Genomic DNA, 26,215 nt, shown 5'->3' on the forward strand with positions numbered 1-26,215 from the left:
GCTGAATACAGAAAGTAGAGAGGAGATCTAAAAAAGGGAATAAGAGAGGGGCAAAGAGAGAGGGAGTATGAGAATAGATTAGTGTCTAACATAAAAAGATTCCAGAAGTCATTTATAAATATATAAATAGTAAAAGGGTAGTCAAAGAAAGGATGGGACCGATTAGGGACAAAAAAGGAGATCTTCTTGAGGAGGCAGAGGGCACGGCTGAGGCACTAAATGAATATTTCACATCGGTCTTCACTGGAGAAGAGGATGCTGCCATTGTAGCAGGAAAGGGGGAGGGAGTAGTGATATTGGAGAGGATAAAAATAGATAAAGAGGAGGTACTTAAAAGATTGGCAGCACTCAAAGTAGAAAAGCCACCCGGTCCGGATGGGATGCATCCTGGATTACTGAGGGAAGTAAGGGTGGAAATTGCGGAGACTCTGGCCACAATCTTCCAATCCTCCTTCGATATGGGGGTGGTGCTGGAGGACTGGAGAATTGCAAATGTTACATCCCTGTACAATAAAGGGGCAAGAAATAAACCCAATAACTACAGGCCAATCAGTCTAATGTCAGTGTTGGGGAAACTTTCAGAGACAATAATCTAGGACAAAATTAAATTGATTGTTACTTGGAAAAACATGGATTAATAAATGACAGCCCAGCATGGATTTGCAAAAAGAAATTGTGTTTGACTAACTTGATTGAGTTGTTTGATGCAGTAACGGAGAGGGTTGATGAGGGGAGTGTGGTTGATGTTGTGTTTATGGACTTTCAAAGGGCATTTGATAAAGTGCCACATAATAGACTCATTAGCAAAATTAAAGCCCATGGGATTAAAGGTTCAGTGACAGAGTGGTTACAAAATTGGCTAAGGGACAGAAAGCAGAGAGTAGTGGTGAACGGTTGTTTTTCAGACTGGAGGGAAGTTTACAGTGGTGTTCCCCAGGGGTCAGTATTAGGACCACTGCTCTTTTTGATATATATTAATGACCTGGACTTGGGTATAGAGGGTATAATTTCTAAGTTTGCTGATAACACAAAACTCGGAAATGTAGTAAACAATGTGGAGGATAGTAACAGACTTCAGGAGGACAGAGACAGACTGGTGAAATGGGCAGACACATGGCAGATGAAATTTAATGCAGAGAAATGTGAAGTGATACATTTTGGTAGGAAGAATGAGGAGAGGCAAAATAAACTAAATGGTACAATTTTAAAGGGGGTGCAGAAACAGAGAGACCTGGGGGTGAATGTACACAAATCTTTGAAGGTGGCAGGACAAGTTGAGAAGTCTACTTAACAAAAGCATTCGGGATCCTGGGTTTTATTAATGGAGGCATTGAGTACAAAAGCAAGGAAGTTATGCTAAACCTTTACAAAACACTGGTTAGGCCCCAGCTGGAGTATTGTGACCAATTCTGGGCACCACACTTTAGGAAGGATGTGAAGGCCTTAGAGAGGGTGCAGAGGAGATTTACTAGAATGATTCCAGGGATGAGGGACTTCAGTTATGTGGAGAGACTGGAGAAGCTGGGATTGTTCTCCTTAGAGCAGAGAGGGTTAAGGGGAGATTTAATAGAGGTGTTCAAAATCATGAAGGGTTTTGATAGAGTAAATAAGGAGAAACTGTTTCCAGTGGCAGGAGGGTCGGTAACCAGAGGACACAGATTTAAGGTGATCGACAAAAGAGCCAGAGGGGAGATGAGGTGAATTTTTTTTACGCAGTGAGTTGTGATGATCTGGAATGCGCTGCCTGAAAGGGCGGTGGAAGCAGATTCAATAATAACTTTCAAAAGGGAATTGGATAAATACTTGAAGGGGAAAATTTGCAGGGCTACGGGGAAAGAGCAGGGGGAGTGGGACTAATTGGATAGATATTTCAAAGAGCCGGCACAGGTACGATGGGCCGAATGGCCTCCCTCTGTGCTATATGATTCTATTATGTTTGCAGATGAATTGAGGCACAGTGAAATTAGAAAATCCTGGTTATAACCAGTCCAGGAAGACAGTTTGAAATCACTCTCAGTCACCATTTATGGTTCTTCCAGACCAGTGAAAGACCAGTCGTTTGATTCACTATTGCCCGTCTCGCGCTCCTGCCTGAGACCAGTTACCCCGAACATGCCTGGCGACAGACCGCCTGGACCAGATCCACCGCCCGTTTCACACTCTGCTCGGTTTCATGGAAAATACAATCAGGCTCGGTCTCCCGCAGCACGGGCTGGGTTAAAATCAACACCACTCCCTCGACACGTACCGAAAGCAGCACCAGATCACTCGTAAATCATCAGACAGGCCGTGCACAAGATCACTGCTCCACAATCTGAGCAATCTGTCACCTCCAGCAACACCACAATAACCTGCTTCCAACTCTCATTCTGATTCAACAAAGCAAAGAATTACTGCTTTAAAAAAACTGATTGTATATTTATATACACGTTAACCGTGGACCGTAAAATGGGTATATGCAGCAAAAACACGGTAGCCCTCCAAGGGGGCTGTGTGCCTACACTAACTCTATGCATTTTACGGCCTCGGAATGGTGTATATAATGTTTTCTAGAAATGCATCAGCGATGGTGTGATTACATCGTTGATACATTTCACACCCTCGATATAAAAAACAGGGTCTTTTTTTAATTGAAATCCTTTATCCCCTTTTGGACCATAAATTTTTTTTTGGAATAAAAAGAGAATAAAAAATGTCTATTAAAAAAAAGTGAATAGAGATATATATATGCACCATGGCATCAGATTGGGACCGAAAATGCACAAAGTTGAAGGTTTAAGAGACCAACCTTGGTGAAATATCGCATCCTTGCTGCATAAAGGCGCCCAGAGAGAACCAGAGACTGTTAAATATTCCAAACTCGTTGGTCTGGTCGATACTTTGGGCGTCGGGTCCATCTTCGTACTCCTCCGTTTGCCACTCGTAGGGACTGAATCTGCTGACCAGGAACAGGACCACACTCACTCCAATGTAGGCGAACACGATACACATCCAGATCTCGTAGGCCAATGGATCCAGGAAGGAGAAGACCCCCGGCTTGGACTTCTGGGGCTTTTTGATCATGATGGAGATTCCCAAACTCATGAAAGGTTTGGAAAAGTCAATGACCTCCTCTCGGACCAAGGTGATGGTTAATGGAGCCACGGCGATGTCAGCTTTCTGAAAGAAGACGGTGGGTCAGAATTAGCAATTATCTGACTGCCTCCATTACCCATTCACTTACAACGTCTGTTATCAGGTGAGTTCTCCCCGGTGTCCAGACCAACATTCACCCCTCAATTAATAAGATCACAATAACCAGAATATCTGGTCATTTATCTCATTGCTGTTTGTGAGATCTTGCTGTGCGCAAATTAGCTGCTGCGTTTCCTGCATTACAACAGTGACTACACTTCAAAAGTGATTCATTGGCTGTAAAGTGTTTGGGACGTCCTGAGGTTGTGAAAGGTGCTGCAGAAATGGGAGTTCCTTCCCTGACCTGAGATTCCTGGTGTGTATAAAAAGAAAGACACCGGGGAGAACTCCCCTGCTCTGCTTCCAATAGTGGCCGTGGGATCTTTTACATCCACCTGAGAGGGGCAGACAGGGCCTCGGTTCAACATCTCATCTGAAAGACGGCACCTCCAACAGTGCGGCGCTCCCTCAGTACTGACCCTCCGACAGTGCAGCGCTCCCTCAGTACTGACCCTCCGACAGTGCAGCGCTCCCTCAGTACTGACCCTCCGACAGTGCAGCGCTCCCTCAGTACTGACCCTCCGACAGTGCAGCGCTCCCTCAGTACTGACCCTCTGACAGTGCAGCGCTCCCTCAGTACTGCACTGGGATCTCCTGGTGTCCAGCACTGATGTGGGGTCTATACGCCAATCTCTAACCTGTCTTTTCTTGGGGATCAGATACTGATGGGCCAAATGAGTATCTCCAGGATTCGCTTTTTATTTTGGATTTCCAACATGGATTTTTTTTTCTTTTCAATTATTAAGAATATGCCAAAAGTCTGGTAGCCCATAATTCCCAGGTAGCCCATAAGCTTTAGGCAAATGTTTGGGTGTCTCGAGTGCTATGCTGGTTAGATCACACCTGGAGTACTGTGAGCAGTTCTGGGCACCGCACCTTCGGAAGGACATACTGGCCTTGGAGGGAGTGCAGCGTAGGTTTACTAGAATGATACCCGGACTTCAAGGGTTAAGTTACGAGGAGAGATTACACAAATTGGGGTTGTATTCCCTGGAGTTTCGAAGGTTAAGGGGTGATCTGATTGAAGTTTATAAGATATTAAGGGGAACGGATAGGGTGGATAGAGAGAAACTATTTCCTCTGGTTGGGGATTCTAGGAGTAGGGAGCACAGTCTAAAAATTAGAGCCAGACCTTTCAGGAGTGAGATTAGAAAACATTTCTACACACAAAGGGTGGTAGAAGTTTGGAACTCTCTTCTGCAAACGGCAATTGATACTAGCTCAATTGCTAAATTTAAATCTGAGAGGAGCCGAGCCGAGCGGAGGGAGCGTCCGATAAAAGGCGGGATTTCAGAGCGCTGAGAGGAGCCGAGCCGAGCGGAGGGAGCGTCCGATAAAAGGCGGGATTTCAGAGCGCTGAGAACAGCTGAGAGGAGCCGAGCCGAGCGGAGGGAGCGTCCGATAAAAGGCGGGATTTCAGAGCGCTGAGCCGAGCCGAGCGGAGCTGCGACCGAGTTCGAAGTGACGTCAGGAATCAGATCGGGACGCGACACAGGGGAGGCACCTGATTGGTGAGTAGGTTCAGGTGAGTATTTCTACTTATCGACAGTAACTGAAGGAAAAGGAAAGGGAAGGTCTGCAGGTCTTATAGGAAGTAGCGTTTATTTTTTAGTGAATCAAGGTCCCTAGTGTAGTTAACATTCTCTAAATTGAGAACAATTTAAAGGAGTAAACTCCTTAAAGGGAGTGGTAAGTAGTTTTTCTTTCCTTTTTTTTTCTCTTGACATTGTAGTTGTTCTTAAGCTAATTTAAGGGTTAAGTCATGGCAGGAGATCCCAGCGCCGTGTCATGTTCCTCTTGTGGGATGTGGGAATTCAGGGCTCCTTCCTGTATCCCTGATTCCTTCACCTGCGGGAAGTGTGTCCAGCTGCAGCTATTGTTTGACCGCTTGACGGCTCTGGAGCTGCGGATGGACTCACTTTGGAGCATCCGCGATGCTGAGAAAGTCGTGGATAGCACGTTCAGTGAGTTGGTCACACCGCAGATAAAAATTACTGAGGGAGATAGTGAATGGGTGACCAACAGACAGAGGAAGAGTAGGAAGGCAGTGCAGGGGTCCCCTGCGGTCATCTCCCTCCAAAACAGGTATACCGTTTTGGATACTGTTGGCGGAGATGGCTCACCAGGGGAAGGTGGCAGTGGCCAGGTTCATGGCACCGTGGCTGGCTCTGCTGCACAGGAGGGCAGGAAAAAGAGTGGCAGAGCTATAGTGATAGGGGACTCGATTGTAAGGGGAATGGACAGGCGTTTCTGCGGACGCAACCGAGACTCCAGGATGGTATGTTGCCTCCCTGGTGCAAGGGTCAAGGATGTCTCGGAGCGGCTGCAGGACATTCTGGAGGGGGAGGGTGAACAGCCAGTTGTCGTGGTGCATATCGGCACCAACGATATAGGTAAAAAACAGGATGAGGTCCTACAAGCTGAATTTAGGGAGTTAGGAGTTAAACTAAAGAGTAGGACCTCAAAGGTAGTAATCTCAGGATTGCTACCAGTGCCACGGGTTAGTCAGAGTAGGAATGACAGGATAGCTAAGATGAATACGTGGCTTGGGAGATGGTGCAAGAGGGAGGGATTCAAATTCCTGGGCCATTGGAACCGGTTCTGGGGGAGGTGGGACCAGTACAAATTGGACGGTCTGCATCTGGGCAGGACTGGAACCAATGTCCTAGGGGGAGTGTTTGCCAGTGCTGTTGGGGAGGGTTTAAACGAATGTGGCAGGGGGATGGGAACCGATGCAGGAAGTCAGTGGGAAATAAAGTGGTGACAGAAACAAAAGGCAGTAAGGGAGAGTGTACAGAACATGACCGGACAGATGGTCTGAGAAAGCAGGGCAAAGACCAAGGGAAGTCTAGATTAAACTGCATTTATTTCAATGCAAGAAGTCTGATGGGCAAGGCAGATGAACTCAGGGCATGGATGGGTACATGGGACTGGGATGTTATAGCTATTACTGAAACATGGCTAAGGGAGGGGCAGGACTGGCAGCTCAATGTTCCAGGGTACAGATGCTATAGGAAAGATAGAGCAGGAGGTAAGAGAGGAGGAGGAGTTGCGTTCTTGATTAGGGAGAACATCACGGCAGTAGTGAGAGGGGATATATCCGAGGGTTCGCCCACGGAGTCTATATGGGTAGAACTGAAAAATAAGAAGGGAGAGATCACTTTGATAGGATTGTACTACAGACCCCCAAATAGTCAACGGGAAATTGAGGAGCAAATATGTAAGGAGATTACAGACAGCTGCAAGAAAAATAGGGTGGTAATAGTAGGGGACTTTAACTTTCCCAACATTGACTGGGACAGCCATAGCATTAGGGGCTTGGATGGAGAGAAATTTGTTGAGTGTATTCAGGAGGAATTTCTCATTCAGTATGTGGATGGCCCGACTAGAGAGGGGGCAAAACTTGACCTCCTCTTGGGAAATAAGGAAGGGCAGGTGACAGAAGTGTTAGTGAGGGATCACTTTGGGACCAGTGATCATAATTCCATTAGTTTTAAGATAGCTATGGAGAAGGATAGGTCTGGCCCAAAAGTTAAAATTCTAAATTGGGGAAAGGCCAATTTTGATGGTATTAGACAGGAACTTTCAGAAGTTGATTGGGAGAGTCTGTTGGCAGACAAAGGGACGTCTGGTAAGTGGGAGGCTTTCAAAAGTGTGTTAACCAGGGTTCAGGGTAAGCACATTCCTTATAAAGTGAAGGGCAAGGCTGGTAGAAGTAGGGAACCTTGGATGACTCGGGAGATTGAGGCACTAGTCAAAAATAAGAAGGAGGCATATGACATGCATAGGCAGCTGGGATCAAGTGGATCCCTTGAAGAGTATAGAGATTGCCGGAGTAGAGTTAAGAGAGAAATCAGGAGGGCAAAAAGGGGATATGAGATTGCTTTGGCAGATCAGGCAAAGGTGAATCCAAAGAGCTTCTACAAATACATAAAGGGCAAAAGGGTAACTAGGGAGAGAGTAGGGCCTCTTAAGGATCAACAAGGTCATCTATGTGCGGAACCACAAGAGATGGGTGAGATCCTGAATGAATATTTCACATCGGTATTTACGGTTGAGAAAGGCATGGATGTTAGGGAACTTGGGGAAATAAATAGTGATGTCTTGAGGAGTGTACATATTACAGAGAGGGAGGTGCTGGAAGTCTTAACGCGCATCAAGGTAGATAAATCTCCGGGACCTGATGAAATGTATCCCAGGACGTTATGGGAGGTTAGGGAGGAAATTGCGGGTCCCCTAGCAGAGATATTTGAATCATCCACCGCTACAGGTGAGGTGCCTGAAGATTGGAGGGTAGCAAATGTTGTGCCTTTGTTTAAGAAGGGCGGCAGGGAAAAGCCTGGGAACTACAGACCAGTGAGCCTGACATCTGTAGTGGGTAAGTTGTTAGAGGGTATTCTGAGGGACAGAATCTACAGGCATTTGGAGAGGCAGGGACTAATTCGGAACAGTCAGCATGGTTTTGTGAGAGGAAAATCATGTCTCACGAATTTGATTGAGTTTTTTGAAGGGGTAACCAAGAAGATAGATGAGGGCTGTGCAGTAGACGTGGTCTACATGGACTTCAGCAAAGCATTTGACAAGGTACCGCATGGTAGGTTGTTACATAAGGTTAAATCTCATGGGATCCAAGGTGAGGTAGCCAATTGGATACAAAATTGGCTTGACGACAGAAGACAGAGGGTGGTTGTCGAGGGTTGTTTTTCAAACTGGATGCCTGTGTCCAGCGGTGTGCCTCAGGGATCGGTGCTGGGTCCGCTGTTATTTGTTATTTATATTAATGATTTGGATGAGAATTTAGGAGGCATGGTTAGTAAGTTTGCAGATGACACCAAGATTGGTGGCATTGTGGACAGTGAAGAAGGTTATCTAGGATTGCAACGGGATCTTGATAAATTGGGCCAGTGGGCCGATGAATGGCAGATGGAGTTTAATTTAGATAAATGTGAGGTGATGCATTTTGGTAGATCGAATCGGGCCAGGACCTACTCCGTTAATGGTAGGGCGTTGGGGAGAGTTATAGAACAAAGAGATCGAGGAGTACAGGTTCATAGCTCCTTGAAAGTGGAGTCACAGGTGGATAGGGTGGTGAAGAAGGCATTCAGCATGCTTGGTTTCATTGGTCAGAACATTGAATGCAGGAGTTGGGATGTCTTGTTGAAGTTGTACAGGGCATTGGTGAGGCCACACTTGGAGTACTGTGTACAGTTCTGGTCACCCTATTATAGAAAGGATATTATTAAACTAGAAAGAGTGCAGAAAAGATTTACTAGGATGCTACCGGGACTTGATGGTTTCACTTACAGGGAGAGGTTAGACAGACTGGGACTTTATTCCCTGGAGAGTAGGAGGTTAAGGGGTGATCTTATAGAAGTCTATAAAATAATGAGGGGCATAGATAAGGTCGATTGTCAAAATCTTTTCCCAAAGGTAGGGGAGTCTATAACGAGGGGGCACAGATTTAAGGTGAGAGGGGAGAGATACAAAAGGATCCAGAGGGGCAATTTTTTCACTCAAAGGGTGGTGAGTGTCTGGAACGAGCTGCCAGAGGCAGTAGTAGAGGCGGGTACAATTTTGTCTTTTAAAAAGCATTTGGACAGTTACATGGGGAAGATGGGTATCGAGGGATATGGGCCAAGTGCAGGCAATTGGGACTAGCTTAGTGGTATAAACTGGGCGACATGGACATGTTGGGCCGAAGGGCCTGTTTCCATGTTGTAACTTCTATGATTCTATGATTCTAGATAGCTTTTTGACAACCAAAGGTATTAGGGGATATGGGCCAAAGGCAGGTATATGGAGTTAGATCACAGATCAGCCATGATCTTATCAAATGGCGGAGCAGGCACGAGGGGCTGAATGGCCTCCTCCTGTTCCTATGTTCCTATGTGCAGGTGTGTGTTAGCGATAGTTAGACAGGGGGTTAATTTAATTCATTCTCGGGAAGTGGGAGTCTCTGGTAAGCCGGTATTTATTGCCCGTCCCTAGTTACAACAGCATGGCTCACTCGGTCAGCCACTTAAGAGAGTAGTTCAAAGCCAACCACTCCAGTACCTGTGTGGAATTCTGGTGAAATCTGTGTCCATAGGACTCACACCGATGGCGTGAAAGATCGTTTTCAAAGGTTGTTGAGTTTGTAAATGGTACAAATATTGTCACAACATTGTGACTGGGACTCGTTGCTCGAAGTTGCATTTAGTGTGAGACGTGTTTAACAGTTGTGTGCTCACCCTGAACCATCTGCCACCTCCAAAACTCACGGCCGTATGCTGGGTGTACACGGGCTATATGGCAAGGACATCCTTCCTCAGATAAGGAGACCAAAACTGCACACAATACTCCAGATGTGGTCTCACCAAGGCCCTGTATAACTGCACTAAGACATCGCTGCTCCTGTACTCAAATCCTCTTGCAATGAAGGCCAACATACCATTCGCCTTCCCAACTGCTTGCTGCACCTGAATGCTCGCTTTCAGCGACTGGTGTACAAGGACACCCAGGTCTCGTTGCACCTCCCCTTTTCCCAATCTATCACCATTCAGATAATAATCTGCCTTTCTGATTTTACAACCAAAGTGGATAACCTCACATTTATCCACGTTATACTGCATCTGCCATGTTCTTGCCCACTCACCCAACTTGTCCAAATCACATTGGAGCCTCTTTGCATCCTCCTCACAGCTCACATTCCACCCCAGCTTTGTGTCGTCTGCAAACTTGGAAATGTTACATTTAGTTCCCTCATCCAAATCATTGATATATATTGTGAATAGCTGGGGCCCAAGCACTGATCCCTGCGGTACCCCACTAGTCACTGCCTGCCACCCGGAAAAAGACCCGTTTATTCCTACTCTCTGTTTCCTGTCTGTCAACCAATTCTCAATCCATGCCAGTATATTCCCCCCAATCCCATGTGCTTTAATTTTGCACACTAACCTCTTGTGTGGGACCTTATCAAAAGCCTTCTGAAAATCCAAGTACACCACATCCACTGGTTCTCCCCTATCTATTCTACTAGTTACATCCTCACAAAACTCCAGTAGATTTGTTAAGCATGATTTCCCTTTCACACATTTGTCCTTGTACACCAGTCGCTGAAAGTGAGCATTCAGGTGCAGCAAGCAGTTAGGAAGGCGAATGGTATGTTGGCCTTCATTGCAAGAGGATTTGAGTACAGGAACAGGGATGTCTTACTGCAGTTATACAGGGCCTTGGTGAGACCACATCTGGAGTATTGTGTGCAGTTTTGGTCTCCTTATCTGAGGAAGGATGTCCTTGCCATGGAGGGAGTGCAACGAAGGTTTACCAGACTGATTCCTGGAATGGTAGGACTGACATATGAGGAGAGATTGGGTCGACTAGGCCTATATTCACTAGAGTTTAGAAGAATGAGAGGTGATCTCATCGAAACATATAACATTCTAACAGGACTAGACAGACTAGATGCAGGGAGGATGTTCCCGATGGCTGGGAGTCCAGAACCAGGGGTCACAGTCTCAGGATATGGGGTATGCCATTTAGAACCGAGATGAGGAGAAATTTCTTCACTCAGAGGGTGGTGAACCTGTGGAATTCTCTTCCACAGAAGGCAGTGGAGGCCAAGTCATTGGATGTATTCAAGAAGGAGATAGATATATTCCTTAATGCTAAAGGGATCAAGGGATATGGGGAAAAAGCGGGAACAGGGTACTGAGTTGGACGATCAACCATGATCATTTTGAATGGCGGAGCAGGCCCAAAGGGCCGAATGGCCGACTCTTGCTCCTATTTTCTATGTTTCTAAAAGCTCCTCATCTGACACGTGATCCTCTCTGACCTCTCTCTCTGTCCCGATCTTTCTGATTCTCTCTCTTTATCGATACTTTTATGGTCAGTGGAATTTTTGTCGCCCTCCTAAGTTCCAATCATCTCGTCCTTCATTCTTCCTCCCCCCGTATCCTCGCTGTGTTGAAATCCAGAATCATTGCACCATCCCTCTCCCTGCGATCCATTCTTTCCCAGGAACTCCAAACTGTGAGACTCCTCACCTCCCTCAGTCTTCCCTTTCTCCTACACTCTTCACCCAGTGGTTTCCTGCACCACAGGCCCAATCCTTCACCAATGGTTTCCTGCACCACAGGCCCAATCCTTCACCCAATGGATTCCTGCACCACAGGCCCAATCCTTCAGCTGATGGATTCCTGCACCACAGGCCCAATCCTTCAGCTGATGGATTCCTGCACCACCGGCCCAATCCTTCACCCAGTGGTTTCCTGCACCACAGGCCCAATCCTTCACCCAGTGGTTTCCTGCACCACAGGCCCAATCCTTCACCCAGTGGTTTCCTGCACCACAGGCCCAATCCTTCAGCTGGGCTTCTCAATAAAAATGAACGTGTCTTTCTGCAGCTGCCCTGGAGTAGCGAGAGACCAGACTAGACTGTAGCTTTCTCCTTGATCAGTGGTGTCTCATCTTTCACCTCAGAATTGAAGTGGTTCATTCTCAGCACCATCTGTGGCGAAGATTGTTCAGGAACTGTCTGTGGTGATAATGTAAATGTGTTTGTGTGTTCACTATTTTAAGAGACCGCTTAAGGTTTCACTAGAAATAGTGAACAGAGGGATTCTGCACAAATCCTGTCGGGTGGGTGGTGTGTGTGCGCAGTGGGCGGAGACCCACTGACTGTTAGCACCAGGATTTAGTAGCAGCACATTCTGAACGGTCATATAACCAAAGGTAGTTTGTGCACCGTATTCTGTACTTGAGAGTGGTTACTCCCAGGGACGGGGGTACGTGGGTCCTGAGTCTAACTGCAGACGGAGAGCAGTGCGTTTTCTAAATTGTAAACTATAACAGAAGTCGGTCGTGCTCCCTCAATGACAACTCTCCCATCAGCTCTATTTGACTGTGAGGCGCACTGAGCAGAGCTCCATGTACATGTCTCTGCACGTGTACGCCAGGGTCCGCGCATACCTGTGTATGTGTACACTGAGGTCTGCACACGCCTGTGTACATAGAAACATAGAAAATAGGAGCAGGAGTAGGCCATTCGGCCCTTCGAGACTGCTCCACCATTCAATATGATCACGGCTGATCCTCTATCTCAATACCATATTCCCGCTCTCTCCCCATGCCCCTTGATGCCTTCTTTACACTGGGGTCTTCACATGCCTGTGTACATGTACACTGGGGTCTTCACATGCCTGTGTACATGTACACTGGGGTCTTCACATGCCTGTGTACATGTACACTGGGGTCTTCACATGCCTGTGTACATGTACACTGGGGTCTTCACATGCCTGTGTACATGAACACTGGGGTCTTCACATGCCTGTGTACATGTACACTGGGGTCTTCACATGCCTGTGTACATGTACACTGGGGTCTTCACATGCCTGTGTACATGAACACTGGGGTCTTCACATGCCTGTGTACATGTACACTGGGGTCTTCACATGCCTGTGTACATGTACACTGGGGTCTTCACATGCCTGTGTACATGAACACTGGGGTTTTCACATGCCTGTGTACATGTACACTGGGGTCTTCACATGCCTGTGTACATGAACACTGGGGTCTTCACATGCCTGTGTACATGTACACTGGGGTCTTCACATGCCTGTGTACATGAACACTGGGGTCTTCACATGCCTGTGTACATGTACACTGGGGTCTTCACATGCCTGTGTACATGAACACTGGGGTCTTCACATGCCTGTGTACATGAACACTGGGGTCTTCACATGCCTGTGTACATGTACACTGGGGTCTTCACATGCCTGTGCACATGAACACATGTCCATCCATGCCCCAGTCATATGCTGCGAAGCTGGTACTACACCACATGAATATTAACCCTCACACACCACACAGAGCCTTTATACAACCAGCCTGAGTAGGGAGGGAGGGCAGACTCTCACCCACATCACTCACTGATCAACGCAGACACATGAAACTCACTGAATACACCAGCTCCCCGACCATCCCATTCCACACTTTGCTCTCCGGATCCCTGGCTCCGTATTTTCCATCTGCCACAATTGCGAGCTTGTACTTAAAGCCGACGTGTTTGGCGATCTCCGCCGCCAGCTCCACGCAGTAACCCTCGTACTTATCGTTCCCCTCCAACTGATCGTGATTTTTCTTCAGCATCACGTAAGGGTGTTCCTGCGGAGACAAACTGCTCAGTCAACAGGGCAGCAACCTCGTCATTCACCCATTCCCTCTCCTGGAGGCCCTCACTCGCACAGAGGTGCCCACCCATGAGGCCAGTATTGGTGTGTGAGCCTGGACTGTGAGTGTTAGCCAGCTATTCATCCACAGGGGGCTTCACAGCCAAGCTCGATCCCGTCACACGCAGGAGTCCGCAGACAGTGGAGAAGAGTTGGGTACTTTGGACAAGTTGTCCCTTCCCAAGCCCGAGATCCCCAGTGAAGTGTCTGAGCTCAGAGTGACGAGGACAGGGATCAAAGCTCCTGCTCCATGTGGATTGGGGAATCGCAGTCACCCACTGACCACCGCCAAAACCCACTGACCACCGCCAAAACCCATTGACCACCGCCACAACCCACTGACCACCACCACAACCCACTGACCACAACCCACTGACCACCACCACAACCCACTGACCACAACCCACTGACCACCGCCAAAACCCACTGACCACAACCCACTGACCACCGCCAAAACCCACTGACCACAACCCACTGACCACCGCCAAAACCCACTGACCACAACCCACTCGGTTACTGAAAAATCAGGGAATCGGTTCTTTCCCATCGCTTGCCCCGGTCCCCCCGCCAACACCCGTCTCCCCACAACCCCCACCGACACCCGGCGCCCATTCCCCCCCCCCCCCCAATACCCCGTCTCCCGTCCCCCCCACAACGCCCCGACTCCCCCCCCCCCCCCCCAAACACCCCGGCTCCCGTCCTCCCCCTCCAACACCCTGGCAAATTCCTCTCTCTCAGAAACCGCAGTTCCTCACTCTCAGGGGACCGCGAGTTCCTCACTCTCAGGGGACCGCGAGTTCCTCTCTCTCGGGGACCGCGAGTTCCTCTCTCTCGGGGACCGCGAGTTCCTCTCTCTCGGGGGTCGCGAGTTCCTCTCTCTTGGCGGTCGCGAGTTCCTCTCTCTCGGGGGTCGCGAGTTCCTCTCTCTCGGGGACCGCGAGTTCCTCACTCTCGGGGACCGCGAGTTCCTCTCTCTCGGGGGTCGCGAGTTCCTCTCTCTCGGGGGTCGCGAGTTCCTCACTCTCGGGGACCGCGAGTTCCTCACTCTCGGGGGTCGCGAGTTCCTCTCTCTCGGGGACCGCGAGTTCCTCTCTCTCGGGGACCGCGAGTTCCTCTCTCTCGGGGACCGCGAGTTCCTCACTCTCGGGGACCGCGAGTTCCTCACTCTCGGGGACCGCGAGTTCCTCTCTCTCGGCGGTCGCGAGTTCCTCTCTCTCGGGGACCGCGAGTTCCTCTCTCTCGGAGACCGCGAGTTCCTCTCTCTCGGGGACCGCGAGTTCCTCTCTCTCGGGGACCGCGAGTTCCTCACTCTCGGGGACCGCGAGTTCCTCACTCTCGGGGACCGCGAGTTCCTCTCTCTCGGGGACCGCGAGTTCCTCACTCTCGGGGACCGCGAGTTCCTCTCTCTCGGGGGTCGCGAGTTCCTCTCTCTCGGGGGTCGCGAGTTCCTCTCTCTCGGGGACCGCGAGTTCCTCTCTCTCGGGGACCGCGAGTTCCTCTCTCTCACGGACCGCGAGTTCCTCTCTCTCGGGGACCGCGAGTTCCTCACTCTCGGGGACCGCGAGTTCCTCTCTCTCGGGGACCGCGAGTTCCTCTCTCTCGGGGACCGCGAGTTCCTCTCTCTCGGGGACCGCGAGTTCCTCTCTCTCGGGGACCGCGAGTTCCTCACTCTCGGGGACCGCGAGTTCCTCTCTCTCGGGGGTCGCGAGTTCCTCACTCTCGGGGGTCGCGAGTTCCTCTCTCTCGGGGACCGCGAGTTCCTCTCTCTCGGGGACCGCGAGTTCCTCTCTCTCGGGGACCGCGAGTTCCTCTCTCTCGGGGACCGCGAGTTCCTCACTCTCGGGGACCGCGAGTTCCTCTCTCTCAGAGACCGCGAGTTCCTCTCTCTCGGGGGTCGCGAGTTCCTCTCTCTCGGGGGTCGCGAGTTCCTCACTCTCGGGGACCGCGAGTTCCTCACTCTCGGGGACCGCGAGTTCCTCTCTCTCGGGGACCGCGAGTTCCTCTCTCTCGGGGACCGCGAGTTCCTCTCTCTCGGGGGTCGCGAGTTCCTCACTCTCGGGGACCGCGAGTTCCTCTCTCTCGGGGGTCGCGAGTTCCTCTCTCTCGGGGGTCGCGAGTTCCTCACTCTCGGGGGTCGGGAGTTCCTCTCTCTCGGGGGTCGCGAGTTCCTCTCTCTCGGGGGTCGCGAGTTCCTCACTCTCGGGGACCGCGAGTTCCTCTCTCTCGGGGACCGCGAGTTCCTCTCTCTCACGGACCGCGAGTTCCTCTCTCTCGGGGGTCGCGAGTTCCTCACTCTCGGGGACCGCGAGTTCCTCTCTCTCAGAGACCGCGAGTTCCTCTCTCTCGGGGGTCGCGAGTTCCTCTCTCTCGGGGGTCGCGAGTTCCTCACTCTCGGGGACCGCGAGTTCCTCACTCTCGGGGGGACCGCGAGTTCCTCACTCTCGGGGACCGCGAGTTCCTCTCTCTCGGGGGTCGCGAGTTCCTCTCTCTCGGGGGTCGCGAGTTCCTCACTCTCGGGGACCGCGAGTTCCTCTCTCTCGGGGACCGCGAGTTCCTCTCTCTCGGGGGTCGCGAGTTCCTCACTCTCGGGGGTCGCGAGTTCCTCACTCTCGGGGACCGCGAGTTCCTCTCTCTCGGGGGTCGCGAGTTCCTCTCTCTCGGGGACCGCGAGTTCCTCTCTCTCGGGGGTCGCGAGTTCCTCTCTCTCGGGGGTCGCGAGTTCCTCTCTCTCTGGGACCGCGAGATCCTCACTGTCGGGGACCGCGAGTTCCTCTCTCTCGGGGACCGCGAGTTCCTCTCTCTCGGGGACCGCGAGTTCCTCTCTCTCGGGGACCGCGAGTTCCTCTCTCTCGGGGACCGCGAGTTCCTCTCTCTCGGGGACCGCGAGTTCCTCTCTCTCGGGGACCGCGAGTTCCTCTCTCTCGGGGACCGCGAGTTCCTCACTCTCGGGGACCGCGAGTTCCTCACTCTCGGGGACCGCGAGTTCCTCACTCTCGGGGACCGCGAGTTCCTCTCTCTCGGGGGTCGCGAGTTCCTCACTCTCGGGGGTCGCGAGTTCCTCTCTCTCGGGGACCGCGAGTTCCTCTCTCTCGGGGACCGCGAGTTCCTCTCTCTCGGGGACCGCGAGTTCCTCACTCTCAGGGACCGCGAGTTCCTCTCTCTCAGAGACCGCGAGTTCCTCTCTCTCGGGGGTCGCGAGTTCCTCTCTCTCGGGGGTCGCGAGTTCCTCACTCTCGGGGACCGCGAGTTCCTCACTCTCGGGGGACCGCGAGTTCCTCTCTCTCGGGGACCGCGAGTTCCTCTCTCTCGGGGACCGCGAGTTCCTCACTCTCGGGGGTCGCGAGTTCCTCACTCTCGGGGACCGCGAGTTCCTCTCTCTCGGGGGTCGCGAGTTCCTCTCTCTCGGGGGTCGCGAGTTCCTCACTCTCGGGGGTCGGGAGTTCCTCTCTCTCGGGGGTCGCGAGTTCCTCTCTCTCGGGGGTCGCGAGTTCCTCACTCTCGGGGACCGCGAGTTCCTCTCTCTCGGGGACCGCGAGTTCCTCTCTCTCACGGACCGCGAGTTCCTCTCTCTCGGGGGTCGCGAGTTCCTCTCTCTCGGGGACCGCGAGTTCCTCTCTCTCGGGGGTCGCGAGTTCCTCTCTCTCGGGGACCGCGAGTTCCTCTCTCTCGGGGACCGCGGGTTCCTCTCTCTCGGGGACCGCGAGTTCCTCTCTCTCGGGGACCGCGAGTTCCTCTCTCTCGGGGACCGCGAGTTCCTCTCTCTCGGGGGTCGCGAGTTCCTCTCTCTCGGAGACCGCGAGTTCCTCTCTCTCGGGGACCGCGAGTTCCTCTCTCTCTGGGGGACCGCGAGTTCCTCTCTCTCAGGGACCGCGAGTTCCTCTCTCTCGGGGACCGCGAGTTCCTCTCTCTCGGGGACCGCGAGTTCCTCTCTCTCGGGGACCGCGAGTTCCTCTCTCTCTGGGGGACCGCGAGTTCCTCTCTCTCAGGGACCGCGAGTTCCTCTCTCTCAGGGGTCGCGAGTTCCTCTCTCTCGGGGACCGCGAGTTCCTCTCTCTCAGGGACCGCGAGTTCCTCTCTCGGGGGTCGCGAGTTCCTCTCTCTCGGGGACCGCGAGTTCCTCACTCTCGGGGACCGCGAGTTCCTCACTCTCAGGGACCGCGAGTTCCTCTCTCTCGGGGGTCGCGAGTTCCTCTCTCTCGGAGACCGCGAGTTCCTCACTCTCAGGGACCGCGAGTTCCTCTCTCTCGGGGGTCGCGAGTTCCTCACTCTCAGGGACCGCGAGTTCCTCTCTCTCGGGGTCGCGAGTTCCTCTCTCTCGGGGACCGCGAGTTCCTCACTCTCAGGGACCGCGAGTTCCTCTCTCTCGGGGGTCGCGAGTTCCTCTCTCTCGGGGACCGCGAGTTCCCCTCACTCTCAGGGACCGCGAGTTCCTCTCTCCTCGGGGACCGCGAGTTCCTCTCTCTCGGGGGTCGCGAGTTCCTCTCTCTCGGAGGACCGCGAGTTCCTCACTCTCGGGGACCGCGAGTTCCTCTCTCTCAGAGACCGCGAGTTCCTCTCTCTCGGGGGTCGCGAGTTCCTCACTCTCGGGGGTCGCGAGTTCCTCTCTCTCAGAAACCGCGAGTTCCCTCTCTCTCGGGGGTCGCGAGTTCCTCTCTCTCGGGGACCGCGAGTTCCTCTCTCTCGGGGACCGCGAGTTCCTCTCTCTCGGGGGACCGCGAGTTCCTCTCTCTCGGGGACCGCGAGTTCCTCTCTCTCTCGGGGACCGCGAGTTCCTCTCTCTCGGGGGGTCGCGAGTTCCTCTCTCTCGGGGGTCGCGAGTTCCTCTCTCTCGGGGACCGCGAGTGTCCTCTCTCTCAGAGACCGCGAGTTCCTCTCTCTCGGGGACCGCGAGTTCCTCTCTCTCGGGGACCGCGAGTTCCTCTCTCTCAGAGACCGCGAGTTCCTCTCTCTCGGGGACCGCGAGTTCCTCTCTCTCGGGGGTCGCGAGTTCCTCTCTCTCGGGGGTCGCGAGTTCCTCTCTCTCGGGGGTCGCGAGTTCCTCTCTCTCGGGGACCGCGAGTTCCTCTCTCTCGGGGACCGCGAGTTCCTCTCTCTCGGGGGTCGCGAGTTCCTCTCTCTCGGGGGTCGCGAGTTCCTCTCTCTCGGGGGTCGCGAGTTCCTCTCTCTCGGGGGTCGCGAGTTCCTCTCTCTCGGGGACCGCGAGTTCCTCTCTCTCGGGGGTCGCGAGTTCCTCTCTCTCGGGGTCGCGAGTTCCTCTCTCTCGGGGACGCGAGTTCCTCTCTCTCGGGGACCCGCGAGTTCCTCACTCTCTGGGGTCGCGAGTTCCTCTCTCTCTCTGGGACCGCGAGTTCCTCTCTCTCGGGGACCGCGAGTTCCTCACTCTCGGGGACCGCGAGTTCCTCTCTCTCAGAGACCGCGAGTTCCTCTCTCTCGGGGGTCGCGAGTTCCTCACTCTCGGGGACCCGCGAGTTCCTCTCTCTCGGGGACCGCGAGTTCCTCTCTCTCGGGGACCGCGAGTTCCTCTCTCTCGGGGGTCGCGAGTTCCTCACTCTCGGGGACCGCGAGTTCCTCTCTCTCGGGGTCGCGAGTTCCTCTCTCTCGGGGGAGCGAGTTCCTCACTCTCGGGGGTCGCGAGTCCTCTCTCTCGGGGGTCGCGAGTTCCTCTCTCTCGGGGGTCGCGAGTTCCTCACTCGCGGGGGACCGCGAGTTCCTCTCTCTCGGGGACCGCGAGTTCCTCTCTCTCACGGACCGCGAGTTCCTCTCTCTCGGGGGTCGCGAGTTCCTCTCTCTCGGGGACCGCGAGTTCCTCTCTCTCGGGGACCGCGAGTTCCTCTCTCTCGGGGACCGCGAGTTCCTCTCTCTCGGGTACCGCGAATTCCTCTCTCTCGGGGACCGCGAGTTCCTCTCTCTCGGGGACCGCGAGTTCCTCTCTCTCGGAGACCGCGAGTTCCTCTCTCTCGGGGACCGCGAGTTCCTCTCTCTCTGGGGGACCGCGAGTTCCTCTCTCTCAGGGACCGCGAGTTCCTCTCTCTCGGGGGTCGCGAGTTCCTCTCTCTCGGGGACCGCGAGTTCCTCTCTCTCAGGGGTCGCGAGTTCCTCTCTCTCGGGGACCGCGAGTTCCTCTCTCTCAGGGACCGCGAGTTCCTCTCTCGGGGGTCGCGAGTTCCTCTCTCTCGGGGACCGCGAGTTCCTCACTCTCGGGGACCGTGAGTTCCTCACTCTCGGGGACCGCGAGTTCCTCTCTCTCGGGGGTCGCGAGTTCCTCTCTCTCGGGGACCGCGAGTTCCTCTCTCTCGGGGGTCGCGAGTTCCTCTCTCTCAGGGGTCGCGAGTTCCTCTCTCTCGGGGACCGCGAGTTCCTCTCTCTCAGGGACCGCGAGTTCCTCTCTCGGGGGTCGCGAGTTCCTCTCTCTCGGGGACCGCGAGTTCCTCACTCTCGGGGACCGCGAGTTCCTCACTCTCGGGGACCGCGAGTTCCTCACTCTCGGGGACCGCGAGTTCCTCTCTCTCGGGGGTCGCGAGTTCCTCTCTCTCGGGGGTCGCGAGTTCCTCTCTCTCGGAGACCGCGAGTTCCTCACTCTCGGGGACCGCGAGTTCCTCACTCTCGGGGACCGCGAGTTCCTCACTCTCGGGGACCGCGAGTTCCTCACTCTCGGGGACCGCGAGTTCCTCTCTCTCGGGGGTCGCGAGTTCCTCACTCTCGGGGGTCGCGAGTTCCTCTCTCTCAGAGACCGCGAGTTCCTCTCTCTCGGGGACCGCGAGTTCCTCTCTCTCGGGGACCGCGAGTTCCTCTCTCTCGGGGGTCGCGAGTTCCTCTCTCTCGGGGGTCGCGAGTTCCTCTCTCTCGGGGACCGCGAGTTCCTCTCTCTCGGGGACCGCGAGTTCCTCTCTCTCGGGGACCGCGAGTTCCTCTCTCTCGGGGGTCGCGAGTTCCTCTCTCTCGGGGGTCGCGAGTTCCTCTCTCTCGGGGACCGCGAGTTCCTCTCTCTCGGGGGTCGCGAGTTCCTCTCTCTCGGGGACCGCGAGTTCCTCTCTCTCGGGGGTCGCGAGTTCCTCTCTCTCGGGGGTCGCGAGTTCCTCTCTCTCGGGGGTCGCGAGTTCCTCTCTCTCGGGGGTCGCGAGTTCCTCTCTCTCGGGGGTCGCGAGTTCCTCTCTCTCGGGGGTCGCGAGTTCCTCTCTCTCGGGGGTCGCGAGTTCCTCTCTCTCGGGGACCGCGAGTTCCTCTCTCTCGGGGACCGCGAGTTCCTCACTCTCTGGGGTCGCGAGTTCCTCTCTCTCTGGGACCGCGAGTTCCTCTCTCTCGGGGACCGCGAGTTCCTCACTCTCGGGGACCGCGAGTTCCTCTCTCTCAGAGACCGCGAGTTCCTCTCTCTCGGGGGTCGCGAGTTCCTCACTCTCGGGGACCGCGAGTTCCTCTCTCTCGGGGACCGCGAGTTCCTCTCTCTCGGGGGTCGCGAGTTCCTCACTCTCGGGGACCGCGAGTTCCTCTCTCTCGGGGGTCGCGAGTTCCTCTCTCTCGGGGGTCGCGAGTTCCTCACTCTCGGGGGTCGCGAGTTCCTCTCTCTCGGGGGTCGCGAGTTCCTCACTCTCGGGGACCGCGAGTTCCTCTCTCTCGGGGACCGCGAGTTCCTCTCTCTCACGGACCGCGAGTTCCTCTCTCTCGGGGGTCGCGAGTTCCTCTCTCTCGGGGACCGCGAGTTCCTCTCTCTCGGGGACCGCGAGTTCCTCTCTCTCGGGGACCGCGAGTTCCTCTCTCTCGGGGACCGCGAGTTCCTCTCTCTCGGGGACCGCGAGTTCCTCTCTCTCGGAGACCGCGAGTTCCTCTCTCTCGGGGACCGCGAGTTCCTCTCTCTCTGGGGGACCGCGAGTTCCTCTCTCTCAGGGACCGCGAGTTCCTCTCTCTCGGGGGGTCGCGAGTTCCTCTCTCTCGGGGACCGCGAGTTCCTCTCTCTCAGGGGTCGCGAGTTCCTCTCTCTCGGGGACCGCGAGTTCCTCTCTCTCAGGGACCGCGAGTTCCTCTCTCGGGGGTCGCGAGTTCCTCTCTCTCGGGGACCGCGAGTTCCTCTCTCTCGGGGACCGCGAGTTCCTCTCTCTCACGGACCGCGAGTTCCTCTCTCTCGGGGGTCGCGAGTTCCTCTCTCTCGGGGACCGCGAGTTCCTCTCTCTCGGGGGTCGCGAGTTCCTCTCTCTCGGAGACCGCGAGTTCCTCACTCTCGGGGACCGCGAGTTCCTCTCTCTCAGAGACCGCGAGTTCCTCTCTCTCGGGGGTCGCGAGTTCCTCACTCTCGGGGGTCGCGAGTTCCTCTCTCTCAGAAACCGCGAGTTCCTCTCTCTCGGGGGTCGCGAGTTCCTCTCTCTCAGAAACCGCGAGTTCCTCTCTCTCGGGGACCGCGAGTTCCTCTCTCTCAGAGACCGCGAGTTCCTCTCTCTCGGGGACCGCGAGTTCCTCTCTCTCGGGGGTCGCGAGTTCCTCTCTCTCGGGGGTCGCGAGTTCCTCTCTCTCGGGGACCGCGAGTTCCTCTCTCTCAGAGACCGCGAGTTCCTCTCTCTCGGGGACCGCGAGTTCCTCTCTCTCGGGGACCGCGAGTTCCTCTCTCTCGGGGACCGCGAGTTCCTCTCTCTCAGAGACCGCGAGTTCCTCTCTCTCGGGGACCGCGAGTTCCTCTCTCTCGGGGACCGCGAGTTCCTCTCTCTCGGGGGTCGCGAGTTCCTCACTCTCGGGACCGCGAGTTCCTCACTCTCGGGGACCGCGAGTTCCTCTCTCTCGGGGGTCGCGAGTTCCTCTCTCTCGGGGGTCGCGAGTTCCTCACTCTCGGGGGTCGCGAGTTCCTCTCTCTCGGGGGTCGCGAGTTCCTCACTCTCGGGGACCGCGAGTTCCTCTCTCTCGGGACCGCGAGTTCCTCTCTCTCACGGACCGCGAGTTCCTCTCTCTCGGGGGTCGCGAGTTCCTCTCTCTCGGGGACCGCGAGTTCCTCTCTCTCGGGGACCGCGAGTTCCTCTCTCTCGGGGACCGCGAGTTCCTCTCTCTCGGGGACCGCGAGTTCCTCTCTCTCGGGGACCGCGAGTTCCTCTCTCTCGGGGACCGCGAGTTCCTCTCTCTCGGGGGTCGCGAGTTCCTCTCTCTCGGAGACCGCGAGTTCCTCTCTCTCGGGGACCGCGAGTTCCTCTCTCTCTGGGGGACCGCGAGTTCCTCTCTCTCAGGGACCGCGAGTTCCTCTCTCTCGGGGGTCGCGAGTTCTCTCTCTCGGGGACCGCGAGTTCCTCTCTCTCAGGGGTCGCGAGTTCCTCTCTCTCGGGGACCGCGAGTTCCTCTCTCTCAGGGACCGCGAGTTCCTCTCTCGGGGGTCGCGAGTTCCTCTCTCTCGGGGACCGCGAGTTCCTCTCTCTCGGGGACCGCGAGTTCCTCACTCTCGGGGACCGTGAGTTCCTCACTCTCAGGGACCGCGAGTTCCTCTCTCTCGGGGGTCGCGAGTTCCTCTCTCTCGGGGACCACGAGTTCCTCTCTCTCGGGGGTCGCGAGTTCCTCTCTCTCGGAGACCGCGAGTTCCTCACTCTCGGGGACCGCGAGTTCCTCTCTCTCGGGGGTCGCGAGTTCCTCACTCTCGGGGGTCGCGAGTTCCTCTCTCTCAGAAACCGCGAGTTCCTCTCTCTCGGGGGTCGCGAGTTCCTCTCTCTCAGAAACCGCGAGTTCCTCTCTCTCGGGGACCGCGAGTTCCTCTCTCTCAGAGACCGCGAGTTCCTCTCTCTCGGGGACCGCGAGTTCCTCTCTCTCGGGGGTCGCGAGTTCCTCTCTCTCGGGGACCGCGAGTTCCTCTCTCTCGGGGACCGCGAGTTCCTCTCTCTCGGGGACCGCGAGTTCCTCTCTCTCGGGGGTCGCGAGTTCCTCTCTCTCGGGGACCGCGAGTTCCTCTCTCTCAGAGACCGCGAGTTCCTCTCTCTCGGGGACCGCGAGTTCCTCTCTCTCGGGGACCGCGAGTTCCTCTCTCTCGGGGACCGCGAGTTCCTCACTCTCTGGGGTCGCGAGTTCCTCTCTCTCTGGGACCGCGAGTTCCTCTCTCTCGGGGACCGCGAGTTCCTCACTCTCGGGGACCGCGAGTTCCTCTCTCTCAGAGACCGCGAGTTCCTCTCTCTCGGGGGTCGCGAGTTCCTCACTCTCGGGGACCGCGAGTTCCTCTCTCTCGGGGACCGCGAGTTCCTCTCTCTCGGGGGTCGCGAGTTCCTCACTCTCGGGGACCGCGAGTTCCTCTCTCTCGGGGGTCGCGAGTTCCTCTCTCTCGGGGGTCGCGAGTTCCTCACTCTCGGGGGTCGCGAGTTCCTCTCTCTCGGGGGTCGCGAGTTCCTCACTCTCGGGGACCGCGAGTTCCTCTCTCTCGGGGACCGCGAGTTCCTCTCTCTCACGGACCGCGAGTTCCTCTCTCTCGGGGGTCGCGAGTTCCTCTCTCTCGGGGACCGCGAGTTCCTCTCTCTCGGGGACCGCGAGTTCCTCTCTCTCGGGGACCGCGAGTTCCTCTCTCTCGGGGACCGCGAGTTCCTCTCTCTCGGGGACCGCGAGTTCCTCTCTCTCGGGGACCGCGAGTTCCTCTCTCTCGGGGGTCGCGAGTTCCTCTCTCTCGGAGACCGCGAGTTCCTCTCTCTCGGGGACCGCGAGTTCCTCTCTCTCTGGGGGACCGCGAGTTCCTCTCTCTCAGGGACCGCGAGTTCCTCTCTCTCGGGGGTCGCGAGTTCCTCTCTCTCGGGGACCGCGAGTTCCTCTCTCTCAGGGGTCGCGAATTCCTCTCTCTCGGGGACCGCGAGTTCCTCTCTCTCAGGGACCGCGAGTTCCTCTCTCGGGGGTCGCGAGTTCCTCTCTCTCGGGGACCGCGAGTTCCTCTCTCTCGGGGACCGCGAGTTCCTCTCTCTCGGGGACCGCGAGTTCCTCTCTCTCGGGGACCGCGAGTTCCTCTCTCTCGGGGACCGCGAGTTCCTCTCTCTCGGGGGTCGCGAGTTCCTCTCTCTCGGAGACCGCGAGTTCCTCTCTCTCGGGGACCGCGAGTTCCTCTCTCTCTGGGGGACCGCGAGTTCCTCTCTCTCAGGGACCGCGAGTTCCTCTCTCTCGGGGGTCGCGAGTTCCTCTCTCTCGGGGACCGCGAGTTCCTCTCTCTCAGGGGTCGCGAGTTCCTCTCTCTCGGGGACCGCGAGTTCCTCTCTCTCAGGGACCGCGAGTTCCTCTCTCGGGGGTCGCGAGTTCCTCTCTCTCGGGGACCGCGAGTTCCTCTCTCTCGGGGACCGCGAGTTCCTCACTCTCGGGGACCGTGAGTTCCTCACTCTCAGGGACCGCGAGTTCCTCTCTCTCGGGGGTCGCGAGTTCCTCTCTCTCGGGGACCGCGAGTTCCTCTCTCTCGGGGGTCGCGAGTTCCTCTCTCTCGGAGACCGCGAGTTCCTCACTCTCGGGGACCGCGAGTTCCTCTCTCTCAGAGACCGCGAGTTCCTCTCTCTCGGGGGTCGCGAGTTCCTCACTCTCGGGGGTCGCGAGTTCCTCTCTCTCAGAAACCGCGAGTTCCTCTCTCTCGGGGGTCGCGAGTTCCTCTCTCTCAGAAACCGCGAGTTCCTCTCTCTCGGGGACCGCGAGTTCCTCTCTCTCAGAGACCGCGAGTTCCTCTCTCTCGGGGACCGCGAGTTCCTCTCTCTCGGGGGTCGCGAGTTCCTCTCTCTCGGGGACCGCGAGTTCCTCTCTCTCGGGGACCGCGAGTTCCTCTCTCTCGGGGACCGCGAGTTCCTCTCTCTCGGGGGTCGCGAGTTCCTCTCTCTCGGGGACCGCGAGTTCCTCTCTCTCGGAGACCGCGAGTTCCTCTCTCTCGGGGACCGCGAGTTCCTCTCTCTCGGGGACCGCGAGTTCCTCTCTCTCGGGGACCGCGAGTTCCTCTCTCTCGGGGACCGCGAGTTCCTCTCTCTCAGAGACCGCGAGTTCCTCTCTCTCGGGGACCGCGAGTTCCTCTCTCTCGGGGACCGCGAGTTCCTCTCTCTCAGAGACCGCGAGTTCCTCTCTCTCAGAGACCACGAGTTCCTCTCTCTCGGGGACCGCGAGTTCCTCTCTCTCTGGGGTCGCGAGTTCCTCTCTCTCAGGGGTCGCGAGTTCCTCTCTCTCGGGGACCGCGAGTTCCTCTCTCTCGGGGGTCGCGAGTTCCTCTCTCTCGGGGACCGCGAGTTCCTCTCTCTCGGGGGTCGCGAGTTCCTCTCTCTCGGGGGTCGCGAGTTCCTCTCTCTCGGGGGTCGCGAGTTCCTCTCTCTCGGGGGTCGCGAGTTCCTCTCTCTCGGGGGTCGCGAGTTCCTCTCTCTCGGGGGTCGCGAGTTCCTCTCTCTCGGGGGTCGCGAGTTCCTCTCTCTCAGGGACCGCGAGTTCCTCTCTCTCGGGGGTCGCGAGTTCCTCTCTCTCGGGGACCGCGAGTTCCTCTCTCTCGGGGACCGCGAGTTCCTCACTCTCTGGGGTCGCGAGTTCCTCTCTCTCTGGGACCGCGAGTTCCTCTCTCTCGGGGACCGCGAGTTCCTCACTCTCGGGGACCGCGAGTTCCTCTCTCTCAGAGACCGCGAGTTCCTCTCTCTCGGGGGTCGCGAGTTCCTCACTCTCGGGGGTCGCGAGTTCCTCTCTCTCGGGGGTCGCGAGTTCCTCTCTCTCAGAAACCGCGAGTTCCTCACTCTCGGGGGTCGCGAGTTCCTCTCTCTCGGGGGTCGCGAGTTCCTCTCTCTCAGAAACCGCGAGTTCCTCACTCTCGGGGGTCGCGAGTTCCTCACTCT

The 26,215-nt window shown here is 55.9% G+C and overlaps 1 protein-coding gene across 3 annotated transcripts in view; it reads right to left on the reverse strand.

The window, feature by feature from the left end:
- LOC137332241 (glutamate receptor 1-like) overlaps nucleotides 1–26,215 on the reverse strand; it is a 355,697-nt gene that overhangs the window by 213,738 nt on the left and 115,744 nt on the right. For all 3 annotated transcript variants that reach the window (XM_067995933.1, XM_067995932.1, XM_067995934.1), the window contains exons 10-11: nucleotides 13,174–13,380; nucleotides 2,789–3,159 (exon numbers count right to left, since the gene is read on the reverse strand). In XM_067995933.1, coding sequence (XP_067852034.1) covers nucleotides 2,789–3,159; nucleotides 13,174–13,380 — 578 coding nt within the window. The remainder of the gene's footprint in view (nucleotides 1–2,788; nucleotides 3,160–13,173; nucleotides 13,381–26,215) is intronic.

The sequence above is a fragment of the Heptranchias perlo genome, chromosome 14 (assembly GCF_035084215.1).
Source record: "Heptranchias perlo isolate sHepPer1 chromosome 14, sHepPer1.hap1, whole genome shotgun sequence".
Classification (NCBI taxonomy): Eukaryota; Metazoa; Chordata; class Chondrichthyes; order Hexanchiformes; family Hexanchidae; genus Heptranchias; species Heptranchias perlo.